This window comes from Toxorhynchites rutilus, chromosome 2, assembly GCF_029784135.1.
Source record: "Toxorhynchites rutilus septentrionalis strain SRP chromosome 2, ASM2978413v1, whole genome shotgun sequence".
NCBI lineage: Eukaryota > Metazoa > Arthropoda > Insecta > Diptera > Culicidae > Toxorhynchites > Toxorhynchites rutilus.
The window spans coordinates 131,768,214-131,784,746 of record NC_073745.1 but is presented as its reverse complement, the minus strand read 5'-3'; the positions used below and the strand labels follow the sequence as shown (position 1 = coordinate 131,784,746).

Sequence of the window (16,533 nt, the reverse complement as noted above, 5' to 3'; positions counted from 1 at the left end):
GCTTACTCTGCACATTCTCTTTCAGTGCGTTCTCCGCCTTTTCAGCTTTTGCTCTCCAGAATTGTTGCTCGCGTTCGGCTGCTGCAAGCGCCGATTTGATTTTAATCGTCAAGGTCCTTATGACGGCGTGAACGTTACTGCGAGGCTTAATGTACTCGTAGAGTTCATCAGATGCCCTTTTGGCCTCACCCAGCTTAGTTTTCTCGTGTTGCAGGTTTGGCTGCTCTCCGATGTATTTATCGCTTGTGGATTTTGGTGCTGGTGGTTGGCTCAGCGGCGGAGATCTCATCACCTGTCCCCTTCTGGCAAAGATGCCTACCTCTTCGATTTCGCTCTCGATTTCTGTTGAATTTGTTTGGAAACTCATTTTTGTTGTTGGGTCCCAACTCCGGGCCGCTATCTCCGCTCGTTGCACATAGTCGCTATCAGTGATCCCATGGTTATCTATGCAAGCAGTGAGGCCATGCAGGGGGTTGACACGGTCCTTCATGGGGACCGTGTTCAGAGCCAGATCAGCGCAAGTCAGGAATGTGACATCTGACGCCTAGTACCTAGTGCCTAAGCCTAGACGAGCATCGAACGTACCCGAAGACTTGCCAAGTTATTACCGGGACGGGGGCAACCGCGCTATTAGCCCACACGCCGTTTCAGGAAGGTGTCACCCTTCCTTACTCAGGGAACAGGATAGCACGATTGTCAGCCTTTAGCGTCGAAAGTAGTTCTCATCCTTAACATGTCCGTTTTCCGTGTCGTACCAGTATGTCGTAATCAGGATCTTACTGGCGTCAACCCTGATGTGCTCGGCACTCCCTACGTTGCTCCTGTACACGGTATTTCCCCCGTGCAATCTCCATAGGCTTTACCGCGCCCTTACTCGCGTTGTCACCCGATTAGTCGCCTTCTACGACAGGGACAGGGACCAAGACCCGAAGTGCTATTCTAGGCCGGCAGCTCCACGGCTAATGTTTGTATGTTTGTATGTTTGTATGTTTGTATGTTTGTATGTTTGTATGTTTGTATGTTTGTATGTTTGTATGTTTGTATGTTTGTACGTTTGTATGTTTGTATGTTTGTATGTTTGTATGTTTGTATGTTTGTATGTTTGTATGTTTGTATGTTTGTATGTTTGTATGTTTGTATGTTTGTATGTTTGTATGTTAGCAACATGTTTGTCTGTAGCGCTGACCCACATTAATAGAAATTTCACTTCCTTCCTGTTGACCGATTGATCTGGAACACACCTTTATCTCTGTAGTCATTATAAAACTGCGTATTTCATGATCTTGAAAATCCAAGATGACGGCCGCTGCAAAAGGCGGATCACATATTTTATCAAAACCTCATCAATATGGGTTTTCCAAAACCCCATCAATATGGGTATCAAATGAAAGGGCTTGACTAGTAGAATACGGTTATTTAAGAAAAATGCAAATCCAAGATGGCTGCCACTACAAAATGGCGGACTACATATTTTCTCAAAACCTCATTAATATGGGTATCAAATGAAAGGGCTTGACTAGTAGAACACCGTTATTCATGAAAAATGCAAATCCAAGATGGCTGCCACTTCAAAATGGCGGACTACATATATTCTCAAAACCCTATTATTATGGATATCAAATGAAAGGGCTTGACTAGTAGATCACAGTAGATCATGAAAAATCCAAATCCAAGATGGCTGCAATCACAAAATAGTAAATTACTATATTAAACGGTTTTATTTAGCTTGAACTGTTCGTATGCATGTTTGTATGTGCATGTCTGTAGGGTTATCCCACATTAATACAATTTCGACCAATAGGAACTGACCGAATTTATTTATCTCTGCTGTCATTTTAAAACTGCTTATCTTGAAAAATCCAATTTGGCCGCCGCTACAAAATAGCTGATCCCATATCATCTCAAAAAAAAAGGTTGACTGAGATATGTGTACCAAACGAACAAACTTGACTTGGAGAACATACTATGTATTTTCTGCAATGTACTCAATTTCGGTATCAAATGAAATTTTTTGACTCATAGAATACTGTACAATGGTTTTATTGCAGAGAAATATTTCAATGAAACAGATAATGTACTAAAAACTAGAAAATAAAATAAGTAAAAAAAAATTTTTTTAAGTTAAACGGTTTAATTGTGATTAAACATAATAGTGTACTAAAAGCTAGAAAATAATTAGATAAGTAGCAGTTAGCTGTTATCACACCTTTCCTTCATTAATCTAGGGCATTAATAAGACTAAAATAAAATCGCGAGGCACGTTGGATTTCCATTATTCACAATTAGCGATTTCATCATATGTCCCATGATTTTATTTTAGTATTATCAATGCCCTATACTAATGAAGGAGAGGTGTGATAACTGCTAACCGCTACTTGCCTAACTATTTTCTAGCTTTTAGTACATTTGACATTTTACGAAGCAACCAACATTAAGGTTCCAAATTTAAATTTTATTTGCTAGAATTAATCGTATCACTCATCTTGGGCCTGATTCTCAAATACACTTCACGGTGGAAACGGAATTAACTGTATCCGCGATGACAACGGTACGGTGTCGACATCTGGATACGACATTAGTTTCCCACTAAACTTATCATAATAATATCAAATTATCTTCAGATAAAATTTTTGTATGAGATTATTATATCACATGAAGAAAATAAAGTTTTCCACTCACATTGAATACCAGTTTGATACGAAGAAGTTAATTTTCATTAATGATTTTTTATTTGAAAAGTGCTTATTCTGTCTGAAAACTCATTATTATCTTCGGCACTTCACTAACTCGTAAAACGTAGTTCAATGGCGTGCCGTTTATTTCATTTCCACCGTGAAGTGTATTCGAGAATCAGGCCCCTTAAATACAATATAGAAATGCCCCCGGCTTGCATATATGTGCAATGCCGTTTTCCCCCAGGCAGGTTGGTTTTAATGGCTCTGTTAGGGAACACAGTTCGGTGGGAATAAAGGTACTCTCTTTGATGTATTTGCAATGCCAATTCCTCCGTATCTTCTATTTCAACCAATCGGAACGAGGAATTTCCGTTTGGAGATTTTTCGATTGTTTGATAGTTAGTTTTATATAGTATAATATTTTATTCATTGTGATGAATTGCTCAGATCGATTGATGCAAATATCTTGTAATTCATTCAGTAAATAATTGACCAATAATTGTAAGTACATGAGCTGCCGCATGTGTCGTCAGTTTCGACCAATCAGAAGTGGGTATTTCCGTTAGGATAGGGGTTGAGATTTTAAAATTGTTCGATACTTAGTTTCATGGCATATATTATTTTATTCAATGTAAAAAACTGTTATGGAGTTCCTAAATAGATTGACACAAAAATCTCTTCAATCCATCATTTAATCACTGAGCAATGAGCGTTTGAAATTGGACAATTTTCACGATGTGCTAGATTTTCGATTTTCAATTTGTACCCCAATATTTTCTTGAAAGACGTAATGCTACGTCAAAAGTTGATGAAAAGAAATCGATCAAGTCACTTTCACCCCTTTCCTTCTGAGCCCCTCAATTCAAATTGATCATCTAAGCTGTTCTGCTTCGTCAGATTTATCAGCACTGCTTCCTCACTCATATCCTCGGAGAAATCGACGATTCTGGTTCTGGACACGAACGGTTTTTGCATTTTCACGCTGTATCATCCCGAGAAAACAGCAACGGCTGCATCAACGAGATTCAGTGCAAGGTCATTTGTTCCGCTCCTCATGGCGACTTCACCACTCTTCTTGAGCCAAATATTCTTCACGGCGAAAGTTAATCGATCAAATTCACTTTTCATTTCTTTGGTTTGGTTTGGTTTCAAAGGTTTGCTTGATTCTGGAAACCTGGTTTGCGGCTTCGTCGTTGACAGTATTAACAACCTTCGAACAACATTTGATATGATTTACTACTGAATCTACTTGATCAGAAAGTTTCAAAAGGGGTCGATACTTTGAACAAGTCACTTTGTATCTTGAACAACTCCATTGACATCCGCATGTGATAAGGGTTTTTCATCAAATTTGGGGTATCCCAAATTGCAAAGCCGCCATTCCATCGAGGCAACACTGAACAACATTTGATATGATAGTTGTTGATACATGCGCAAATTTTGTATTTCGTTTTCTTAATCAATAAATTTGTTGTTCCATAATTCGGGTGAATTGTGATAATCGACAAAAACTTACTGATTTCCTCAAATATTCAATCGCACGCCAGCCATTAGTCGCGTTGGTTCTATTCGGAAGTGTAGTGTGGAAGTGAGTGAGTTGGTTCTGTTTCATTGTGTGGTGAATAACATATTCGTTGTAAGACAGAGCATTTAAGGGGGGGATCCTACTCTGGAAAGTTGAAAAAGGTGTGATACTTTTTTTGGGAGGTTGGAACTGAAGTTGGGTGTTGGGACATTTGGGTGATCGATTAAGTTATATTTAAAGTTGTAATGTTTATTTTTTGGATGCCAACATGGTGGTTATTATGCTGTTGGCAACTGAACGCGATGATGCTCTCTCCAAAACTGGTAATACATTTTTCCCAGAATATAGTGGACCGATCTGGGTGAAATTTCAGTAAAAATGAATTATTTAAATTGTTACAAAGCGGGTTTCGAACATTCGAAAAATTGTTAAAATAGCGACAAAAATAATAAAGCATTGGCTTTGGTTTTCAACAAAAATAGCTAATTAAAAAAATTAAAAAAAATTAATAAATCTCAGATATCAAAAATCAACTACGTAACAATTTAGATAATTCATTTTTACATGCTGGAAAAAAAATCAGCCAGATCTACTAAATTCTGAGAAAAACGTTTTAGAGAGAGCATCCACGCACTCAGCTGCCAACAACATAATAATTACTATATTGGGATCCAAAAAATAAACAATACATCTTCAAATATATCTTAACCAATCACCAAAATGTCCCAACATCCAACATTAATTCCATCATTTGAAAAAAAAATCACGAGAAACAGTTATTTTTTTACCTTCCAGAATAGGATCTCACTTGAGTGTACAGATTTGTTCAAGCAAATGGACTTTCATCGCATTATTAGTTTTATGTTTATTATATCAGCCTGATCTGTGAAATAGTTGATTGCCTTAAGAAGCATTGCTCGTTGTTCTACATATGTTAGTATGTTCTTTGATTCATAGTTTCAAGTGTGATACATTTCGCTTTTTGTGAGACGTGGCTTTCCCCAGAGAACGAACTGAACTTCTACGATTTCAATATAATTCGTCTATATTGAAATCGTAGACAGTAAAAAAAAAATTTTAGACAGTAAAAATTTTAAAATTAAAAAAAAATTGATTTTGATTTTTAAAGTGAAAATTTTAGACAGTAAAATGAAAACTATTAAACAACTTTTGGTATTTTCTTTTTATTCATACTTCGAGCCCAAGCCCGTATGCTCGCACCTTCCTCTTTACCCCGTCCATAAGGTTCTGTACAACGTCAGGTTGTAGTTTTTTTTGAACAGAAATCAATTTTCTCTTGAAGTCCGCCTCCGATTTGACAACTTTTGGGTTCTTCCGGAAGGCCTGCTTCATAATCGCCCAATATTTCTTTATTGGGCGAAGCTCCGGCGCGTTGGGCGGGTTCATTTCCTTTGGCACAAAGGTGACCCCGTTGGCTTCGTACCACTCCAACACGTCCTTTGAATAGTGGCACGAAGCGAGATCCGGCCAGAAGATGGTCGGGCCCTCGTGCTGCTTCAATAGTGGTAGTAAGCGCTTCTGTAGGCACTCCTTAAGGTAAACCTGCCCGTTTACCGTGCCGGTCATCACGAAGGGGGCGCTCCGCTTTCCGCAAGAGCAGATCGCTTGCCACACCATGTACTTTTTGGCAAACTTGGATAGTTTCTGCTTGCGAATCTCCTCCGGAACGCTGAATTTGTCCTCTGCGGAGAAGAACAACAGGCCCGGCAGCTGACGAAAGTCCGCTTTGACGTAGGTTTCTTCGTCCATTACCAGGCAATGCGGCTTCGTCAGCATTTCGGTGTACAGCTTCCGGGTTCGCGTCTTCCCCATCATGTTTTGCCTTTCGTCGCGGTTAGGAGCCTTCTGAACCTTGTATGTACGCAGGCCCTCCCGCTGCTTGGTCCGCTGGACGAATGAACTAAAAAATGAACTTGACAAATTCAGCTTATTGGCGACATCCCGGACCGAACTTCTCGGATCACGTCTAAAATGCTTAACTACGCGCTTGCGATCTTTTTCACTGACGGAGCATCCATTTTTGCCGTTCTTCACCTTCCGGTCGATGGTTAGGTTCTCAAAGTATCGTTTTAGTACTCTGCTGACCGTGGATTGGACGATTCCCAGCATCTTACCGATGTCCCGATGTGACAACTCCGGATTCTCGAAATGAGTGCACAGGATTAATTCACGACGCTCTTTTTCGTTCAACGACATTTTTCCAAATTTACGAAAAATTGACAGTGAAGCATGGCCAACGTGATCTATACACTCTTATCTGATTATAAGCGAAAGCTGAAGATATAATTCCTAAAAATTAAATTTCTACAGCGTTTTTTCCGTGATGCAATTTGATGTGACACACCCTTTAGTAACCATGAATGAAGACTGGATGGAAACAAAGACTAACTTCAGTGTTCCCTTCAAAGTGATTGAATTCAATTGCAACGAATGGAAAGAAGGTGGTCCCAAAACTCGTCCAGGATCACTCTTGTTTTATACCGATGGATCTAAAATCGGTAAATCTACGGGAGCTGGTATTACTGGACCAGGAATCGACATGTCAATTCCAATGGGACAGTGGCCTACAGTTTTTCAAGCAGAATTACAAGCTATTCTAACATGTACAAATATTTGTTTGTCTAGAAAATACAGGTATGCCAATATCTGTATCTTCTTAGATAGCCAAGCAACTCTTAATGCAGTAGAAGCATACACATGTCAGTCAAAGCTAGTTTGGGAATATATTTTATCCTTAAAACAACTAGTTGCTACTAACGAAGTTAACCTATACTGGGTGCCTGGTCACTGCGGTATAGAAGGTAATGAAAAAGCCGATCTCTTAGCAAGTTTAGGATCTTCAACTAAATTCGTCGGACCGGATTATCTACATCATGCATGAAATCGGAGCTCAAAACTTGGGAAATATCAATGATTGAAGCCAACTGGAGGGCTCTATCAACACCAGGACAATCCAATTTATTCATTACACCTTGTAACAGAATAACACGCAACCTACTCAGCTTGAATAAGGCAGATTTGAGTACATTAACCGGTCTATTGACGACACTGCTCGGACAGTGGTATCACCTAAGGTATCACCTTAAAAAATCGGAAAACTGGCAGATGATAACTGTCGTTTGTGCAATTTCGAAGCTGAGACTTCGGAACATTTACTGTGTCAATGCAGTACACTAATTCAGCGAAGACTGTGAATTCCTGGAAAGGGTATTCTAATGCCTAACGAGATTTGGTCTGCTGAACCAAAACAGGTAAGGAACTTCATAAAAGAAGTCATACCTTCGTGGGGGGATATGCAAAGTCCTGGTGCCACTATCACTTCTTCCCTGAGTGATGGAACGAACTGACACTGCATACATAGCAAACTGGAGTGCACATAGATCAAACTAATGGTCGCAGTGGTACAATGCTCCTACAGAAGAAGAAGGAGCCGAAATAATTTTCTTTGAACGGGAATCGAACCTGAACCCCCGGCAATGTAGTGTGGGACGCTAACCACTTGGCCACGGGAGCATTGCATTACATAGAACTACGAAATTATTGCCGGCGAGAACAAACATTAAAGAAATTTAATAATAAAACTCTTTTATACAAATATTTTATAGCGATGACAAAGGCCGATGAATGAATGCTTTCACTGAGCGATAAGCGCGAACGTTTCGCGAAGCAATTTGAGTAGAATGTTAAAATAATGCCAAGCATTAACATGTACTGTTGATTGCTTGTTGTCTTGAGCACTGTAATTGAAATGCTGATCTTTGTTGCTCTATTTCATGAATAGAATGAACTGAGAAAGTTTAAAAACTCTATAACTCAAAACAACATCATAACATCAATAAATCCAAACACACCGGTGAACAATACACGTAACCCACTCAGTATGTATCGCGAAATTCTTCTCATACTACACACAGTGCGGCTTCTGCCGATTATATATTTGTCCCCCACTATTGTTGATATTATGTGAAAACGCATAATATCAACAATTCGTACAATCTCCTATTTAATATTTTTCTTCATCTTTGGTTCTGCTATACACTATGTTTTCTTCTTGCATATTCTGAAGATGCATTTTGTTGCGAAAATATTGTCCAACACAGTAGCAAAATAAAACTGAGATTGGCTTCCACTGACAACCAACGACATGTATCAACAAATCTTGACTAAGACGGACCTTCAAACAGGTACTCATATTTATATTTTTTGTGATTTCAATGGTTTGCCATCGAAGTAGTTTTGAGCTATTGAAACAAGTTTTTGGGTCATTAAGTAACCAGCATTAATCATACATTTTAACTTTCGATCGAAGTCATTGACATATAACTTTGTTCAGCTGACAAAGCGGTATTAAGGGGAGCGGAACTCCCGTTTCAGAAATCGGTACCTCGGTACAGATTCAAATATGATGTGATGCAAAAATACAGAACAACTCTTCATCAGACGGTATGCAAATTGACGTGATGCCCACACCGTATAAAATAATGTGGGACATATATCTTTGATTCTTCCTTTGAATCGAGCAAAACCACTGTGTGTGACCTCAGCGTTGAAAAAGACCGCTGTCTCATAACTGGAGCGAGATGACTTGATTGATGATTACTATATTTTGAATTATAGAGGCTTTTTTTTTGTCCCATTTATTTATTTCAGGCTCATTGGCATTTTAGCTGTAACAGAGCCGAATTTTAATCGTGTACATGTCACATATTTATCATTTCTATAATTAGCACATTACACAACACAGTTGCCATTTTTCGGCGTTAGAGTATTCCCTTCTATACCATTCCATATGGTACACACATTTACACAGTAGCAGCCATTTAGGCGTAAGAGTTTTCTATCTGTTCTTCCATTATCCAGTTAGACCGGGCAGCGGAGACAGTTGATTGATCATTGTTGAGTTATTTATAGAACAGCAGCCCGATGTTTCTTGCAGAGCAGAGCAATTGTGTGGATGAATCGATCATATTTCGACCGATCGATCGATTCGATCTCCATCGCTGATGATTGTTGCGTGGACGTAGTTATTCTGTAACAACACAAAGATGGTCAATGAGGGCCCTGAGTTTCGAACTCACGATCGATCGCTTACTAAGCGATCGCGCAACCAATGTGGCTACGGAGGCCCCCTTATAGAGGCTTTGAAACTTATCAGTTCATTCGCCTCTAGCCTTGAAAAACTAAACACTCGGTCTTGAGAAAGGTGGTTTCGAAAGTCTTGTTGCCGACTGATCGCTAGTTAGATGACTGATGAATTGTGGTGGAGGCGATCTGGCGCAGTGGTAACATCCATACCTCTAATGCTGAAGGTTGCGGGTTCAATTCCCGTAAAAGTCACTATAATAGAGAAAAAAAATAAATGCTGCATTTGCATTTCGAGGGACCGATTTACGCTCGTCTGATCAGCGGTGATATTTAAATATACTACCTTGCTGAAACAAATTCGGCCACGGTAACACGATATGAAAATGTGATTTTCCCAATGTTCCATATTTAAATAATTTTTGGGTAAAGGAACCGTAATTATGACGTACCGAAATATTTTGGAGAATTTCAGATTCGTATGTAATGTAAACTATCATAATCCGTTCAGAGCTAATATAATTATTAACGTTGAAACTATTTTAACAGGCATAACCTTATTGATAGGATTAAATATATTCAACAGATATTTAATCTAGGATTAGGCGATCTTCATGAAAAGATCGATCTTGATGAATCGATTTTCTAAACGGCATAGGGATCGGTCCACTGATTAAATCGGTACATAAAAATCGATCTTTGGCGAATATATCTTCAAAAAATCGAAAGCATTTTTTCCAATTTATCTACTTGTTTTATATGAGTACGGCTTTTCTTCAAATATGGAATTAAAATTTTATGATTCTATTTAAAAATCAAAAGCAGTTTGTTTTACTTCTCAACATGAAAGGCACATAAAAATTAGATTTCCCAAAAAAGTATAAATTATTCATCTCGCACCATCATGGAATCGTTTATTAAATAAATTAATTGAAAAGGCATCATTAGAAACTCAAAAATTTAAAAAAAAATCAAATTTTTTACGGAATTAAACCGGAGAATGACCAAACTAACTTTGTTAGCAAACCAAATGAAGTGCATCAAAGTGGTCAAACGCTGCCATTATGTTTATATAATTTGTCAGCCGATCGGTGATGACGGTGGTGATCGGTGGTGAGATTTAAACCAATGTATACTATAAAACAAATTTACAAAAAGTTTATCTTAGATCGAAAAAATCGCGAGAGAAAAAAAATCGATCTCCTGAACATCGATCCAAGATCGTTCAATCCTAGACCAAATATATAGAGTAGTGCGGGGCAAAGGTGCGCACGGGGCAAAAGTGCCCATTGGCCTGTTTGAAGCAAACGAGCATAAAATTTCGACAACAGTGTATTGGGTTGAAACATTGGGGCTGATTCACTCAATTCCCGAAGGCAACTGTGGTGAGATTTTTTACCTTGAATGAACCCTCATGAACACTCACTCAATTCTCGTGGGCGATTGCAGTGGAAAAACATGCCACTTTGTGACTTTTGAAGTCGTATCCTCATTTGTTATCGACTAGTACCAGCAATGGTAGCCAAAAATAGGATTTGGCATTTCCAAAGGATTTGAACGATCTCTAATAATTCGCCGTTCCAAACGGGCAATTGCTACTCCAGATTCAAAGATGAATTCATCATTTTTTTTTTGTCCCATTTATTTATTTCAGGCTCATTGGAATTTTAGCTGTAACAGAGCCGAATTTTAATCGTGTACATGTCACATATTTATCATATCTATAATTAGCACATTACACAGTTGCCATTTTTCGGCGTTAGAGTATTCCCTTCTATACCATTCCATATGGTACACACATTTACACAGTAGCAGCCATTTAGGCGTAAGAGTTTTCTATCTGTTCTTCCATTATCCAGTTAGACCGGGCAGCGGAGACAGTTGATTGATCATTATTGAGTTATTTATAGAACAGCAGCCCGATGTGTCTTGCAGAGCAGAGCATTTGTATGGATGAATCGATCATATTTCGACCGTGGATCGATCTCCATCGCTGATGATTGTTGCGTGAACGAAGCTATTCTGTAACAACACAAAGATGGTCAATGAGGGCCCTGAGTTTCGAACTCACGATCGATCGCTTACTAAGCGAACGCGCAACCAATGTGGCTACGGAGGCCCCCTTGTGAATTCATCATCTACTTTGTGAAAATTTTCGGAAGAAATAGGCAATTTCGAATGCAATCCAGTTAAACTGTGAATTTTGAAATAATTTATATTTATTATTAACATGTAGTCAGTTCAAGTATTTGGTATGCTCTTACTAATGACAAGAATATACATCTTCTGCAGCCGCTATAACACAGTACAAAATTAAAACGTAAGTGTACAATAGTTGACCCTAACTGATACGAGAAACAGCACACCGTTTCCTTTCTCCAAAAACACAAATTAGACTTTCAAAAATTACGAAAAGCTACTTAAGTAGTTAAAAACCGTATGTGTTTAATCAACTTCTTCCATGTGTGAGGCATCATCGGTGTCATCCACTAGTGGAGGAGCATCTTCATCAGTAGTTGCGGCTGGATTATCATCTGTGCTCATAGCTTCGTCTTTATCAATTCCAAGACCCATAAGGTAGATGCGAGATGCGTGCACACCGGGCTCATCCAGTGAGAGTCCAGACGATAACAGCGCAGTTTCGGACAGTAGAATTACAAGATCCTTGGCAGCTCTATCATTTTAATCGGCTCCTTGTCTATGGAAAAAAATAGCTTTTAAATTTATTTAAATGCCATAATAAATATATCTTACCTTGATGGCTTTTATGTGAGGCGGCTATGAAATTAATGTTCACTGCAATGTTATAAAGAATAGTCAACATTCCGATAAACTTTCAGCGTAATTATTACAGAATCAGCACCGGATACTAAGTCAAAATACGAATGCGGAATCAAAACACGGATACGAAATCAAAACAATTCAAATAACATACACTCATATTAATGCAAAGGGACTATGCAAAAACAGATTTGAAAATATATTTTTTCTTGTCTTCTCATCTCAATGATATTATTTTTCATCAATTATAATAAGAGGAAAACATTTATAAAGATGAACGAAACTATTTCCTGTACATATTTGTTACAAAGAATAAAAATTTTTAAAATAAAAAAAATATACATTCATGAAACACATTGAATATATAGAGCCTTTGCAAAAATCATAAGCTTTGACATATATTTCAATGAACACTGCACCATTTCAAGTTCATTGGGTATTTTACTCCAAAATGAACCTCTCACGTCAGGGCAATTGCCTTCGGCGATACGGTGACCTGGGTCATGTGACTTAGAGGAGTTCATCGCTGTCACATTCCATTCGCGCAGGAGAATCAGGCCCATTATTACAGCAGCAGCTCACACATATAAACAAGATATATTTCATGAAAGTGGCAAAAAGTTATGAGATAAAAAGAGTTTTGCGATGTTTTAATATAATTTTTTCAGTTCTGGAGACTATGATTAACTTACCTAAAATAACTGAAAGATCGAAACTACACTGTCAAGGAAACCTTATTGCTATAGTAGATGATAGTGCGTATTCGTTTTTGTGAAAAAGTTCAAGAGCTTTTTTTTAAAAGTTCGATTAGTTCAAAATTTGCTTGCGGGGCAAAGGTGCGCAGTGGCTGCGGAGCAAAAAAATGTTTTCAACCAAATTTTTAACGGAACCCACGAGAAGAAAACTGATTTGAAGAAATGTACTCCAGAAATGCTCAAATGGCCCGACAGAGGCTTCGGAAGGGAGTCTCGAAGCGTCGGATTTATTAACATTTCTACCTCTGTTGGAATGTGCCCGCGAGCACCTAGGGCTGTTCAGACAAGTATTTACGAGTGAAAGTCTGAGGATCTGGCGGACCACTGCAGAGCACTGGACAAAGCTTTCTATGGTATAACTCTCAAAGATTTGAGGCACCTGACGTTGGATTTTGCGGAAGCCACAATCTCCAGCTCGAATTCAACCAAGTTGCAAAACTGGCAGGAATGGATTGGACTTCTAGCTTCCTGAGGAACCATCGTCTGTCTTTTCGAACCCCAAAACAGCGCAACGAGCGACAGTACTCCAAGGCAATGCGTCGGAATCCTCAAAACCGATTTCCAAGATGAGGAAGAAAAATAAACAATCGCTTCAAAATAATTCAAAATGAATTTTAAATGAAAATTGTTATTTTCACCACGCACTCAATTCAATAACGGTTAAGTTTCGTTTATGTTTATGTTTTCACAATGAACTTCAAATAAATATTGGTTTTTTTCAACAATGAGTTTCAAATAAATCAAATGAAGGTATTTATGAACTTGATCTATAAAAATCAAAATGATTTGGTTCCGTTCCTCACGATTTAACTCAAGAACGGAGCAACGGATTTAAACAGTCAGTATCAGGATTGATGCGTCTTAGTCTACATCAGGTTTATATGTCAAAAAATAAAGCTAGTTTGTCGGGTCAGCTAGTTTATAATAAAAAAGAATTCTGTTTCAAATGTTGGACATTTTCAGGTATCTTATATTGTCAGTCTCCAACCTTCCAAAAATTTCCACGTGGTATGTTCGACAATAACAGCCACCCATCTCCACCCATAAAACATCATTCAACACCTTCCTCCTCCCCACTGGATGGTGCCTACACACTCTAGTAATGATGCTTCTCCCGCTGGTAATGATAAAGCATTCATTTTTGTTACAAGTTACCTCAGCAGTACAATTCGATAAATGCGCGCTTTTGCCCCGTAGGGTGCGCACCTTTGCCCCCACTATGGGGAAAAAGTACGCTTTTGTCATATTGTATCAATTGAGTCTGATAATTTAATTGTTTTTAATTTAATGATAAATAAACATTTTTATTTGAACCGTTAGCCGGTATTATTTACACAATGATTCATCTGTCTGCAAGCGACAACACTCTCTCATCACAGGTTATTCCATTTTTCCACAGAATTTTTTGGGAACACATTGTAATCGGATATCGGATAATATAATGCTATTGCGACTGTCAATCGTAGCCGCTATGGCATTGATCATGGTTAATCGCACTTCTGCACAGGATAACTTAGACCCTCTGTTCGAGTCAATCTTCGAAGCCCCCACTCCATCTCCTGTATATGTGAGTAATCCCATCTGTTATTGAAAAACATGATCCTTCGATCATTTCACATGACCCACACATCCAGGACCTATGGATACATCTGTTCTATAACTACGATTTTCTTCCATCTTTTTCTTGATTGTAGCCATGTACCGGACAGTGTGTATCGTATTACCTCTGCAAGAGCAACGAGATTATTACAGATGGTATTGGTATAATTGACATTCGAGTGGGCGAGGATACCAGTGTTGAAAACGAATGCCCCAGCTATTTGGAAACATGTTGCGAAAAGAAGGATGTAATAACTGGACCACCACTAACTCCTGCCCCGCCTGTGCTATCTGATTACACCTGTGGAAAACGTAATGTTGATGGATTAGACTTTAAAGTCACCGGCAATAATAATGGCGAATCTGAATATGGTGAATTCCCATGGATGTTGGCGGTGCTACGTGAAGAAAACATCATGGACAGTAGTTTGAACAACTACGAATGCGGGAGTTCCTTGATCGCGCCGAATGCTGCGGTCAGTGCTGCCCATTGCGTTGCAACAAAATCGAAAGATACGTTGATTGTGCGAGCAGGAGAATGGGATACTCAAACGAAGAATGAACGTTACCCTCATCAAGACCGCCGAGTGCGTGAAATCGTTATACATGACAAGTACAACAAGGGTTCACTGGCCAATGATATTGCTTTGCTAATTCTAGAACAACCTTTCGATCTAGCGGAAAATGTCCAACCTGTGTGTCTGCCACCAAAGCATACTAAATTCGACGGAAACAATTGTTTCGCCTCCGGTTGGGGTAAAAATGTTTTCGGCAAGGAAGGCAAATATCAGGTCATCTTGAAGAAGGTTCAACTGCCGGTGGTTCCACATGACCAGTGTCAGACTGCGTTGCGCAAGACTAGGTTAGGAAAACGCTTCCGCCTGGATTCTAGTTTCACGTGTGCTGGTGGCATTGCTGGCCAAGACACCTGTCGTGGTGATGGAGGATCTCCACTGGTTTGTCCTATTCCTGGTGTCGGAACACACTACTATCAAGCTGGTATCGTAGCATGGGGTATAGGATGCGGTGAACAAGGCGTTCCTGGAGTTTATGTTAATGTTCCTATGTTCAGGGATTGGATTGATTTACAACTCACACAACGTCATGTGGAGGCGAAACACTATACTTACACTTAACGACGTTTGTGTCTACACTGATATTAAAATTACATAATAAAAAAACGAAATCGTTGCTGAGACAGACTTTTTTTTTGTTTTATTGCTTCCTTTCAGATGTTTTAACTAAGGTAAATGATGTTGGTTTATCCGGTCGAAAATATGATCATGGTTTCTCCACATTTTTTTTATGTACTAATTTAGCGCACCTGTGTCAAATCAGGTATTGAAATGTTTCAAAAAATATAAATATTTTTTTTTATGATTTGAAGTTGTTTCAAAATTCCCAAAAAGGCAATATTCGGAAGATAGCTTAAATTATTAATGTATCGATATGATGATAGGAAACTCAAGCAATGAAAAATGCAACATGTACTTCAAAATTCGATTTTTTTTCATTCAATAATGATGATTTCTAAAACCGGACAAGCCATGATCATTTTTTCGGACAAACCAGATCATAATTTCTCTTTGAAGAAATTCGTTAATAACGTTGAAAAATGAACAATTTGAGCCTTCCGTTTCGGTTATGCCCTGAATATTTGTATGATACGAGGGCCGTTCAAAAAATAAGTTTCAGTGTCCCCCATCCACGATAATGCGCGGTCCCATTCTGCTCACGTAAGAGCAATTGAAAAAATTCAAATGGACTGTGTTCGAGCATCCCCCTTACTCCCCAGACCTCGCTCCTAGCGACTAACACTTATTCCCGGTGATGAAACAGGCGTTCGGTGGTCAACGATTCGATAACACTGAAGAAATTCGAGACGCAGTTACATCGTACTTCAAAAAGTTGGACGCTACGCACTTCGCGCTCGGAATAGAAAAACTCGTGCCACGCTATTAAAAATGCCTCGAACGTTACGACGATTATGTAGAAAAATAGAAAATAAAACGTAGATTACAAAAATCACCCTATTTTTTTTCCTAACTTTATTTTTCCGCCATTTTTGAGGCACTGAAACTTATTTTTTGAACGA

General features: G+C 38.7%; 1 protein-coding gene across 4 annotated transcripts in view; it reads left to right on the top strand.

The window, feature by feature from the left end:
• LOC129769462 (phenoloxidase-activating factor 2-like) overlaps positions 1-15,633 on the top strand; it is a 67,426-nt gene extending 51,793 nt beyond the window's left edge. Inside the window, exons 1-3 of one of the 4 annotated variants that reach the window (XM_055771755.1) lie at positions 4,160-4,263; positions 14,239-14,406; positions 14,534-15,630. In XM_055771755.1, coding sequence (XP_055627730.1) covers positions 14,281-14,406; positions 14,534-15,574 — 1,167 coding nt within the window. In that variant the 5' untranslated portion in view covers positions 4,160-4,263; positions 14,239-14,280 and the 3' untranslated portion in view covers positions 15,575-15,630. Of the gene's footprint in view, positions 1-4,159; positions 4,268-5,030; positions 5,134-14,238; positions 14,407-14,533 lie in introns of those variants that run through there. The other 3 variants (XM_055771756.1, XM_055771757.1, XM_055771754.1) reach the window with 3 other exon arrangements.
• The last annotated feature ends 900 nt before the right edge of the window (positions 15,634-16,533 follow it).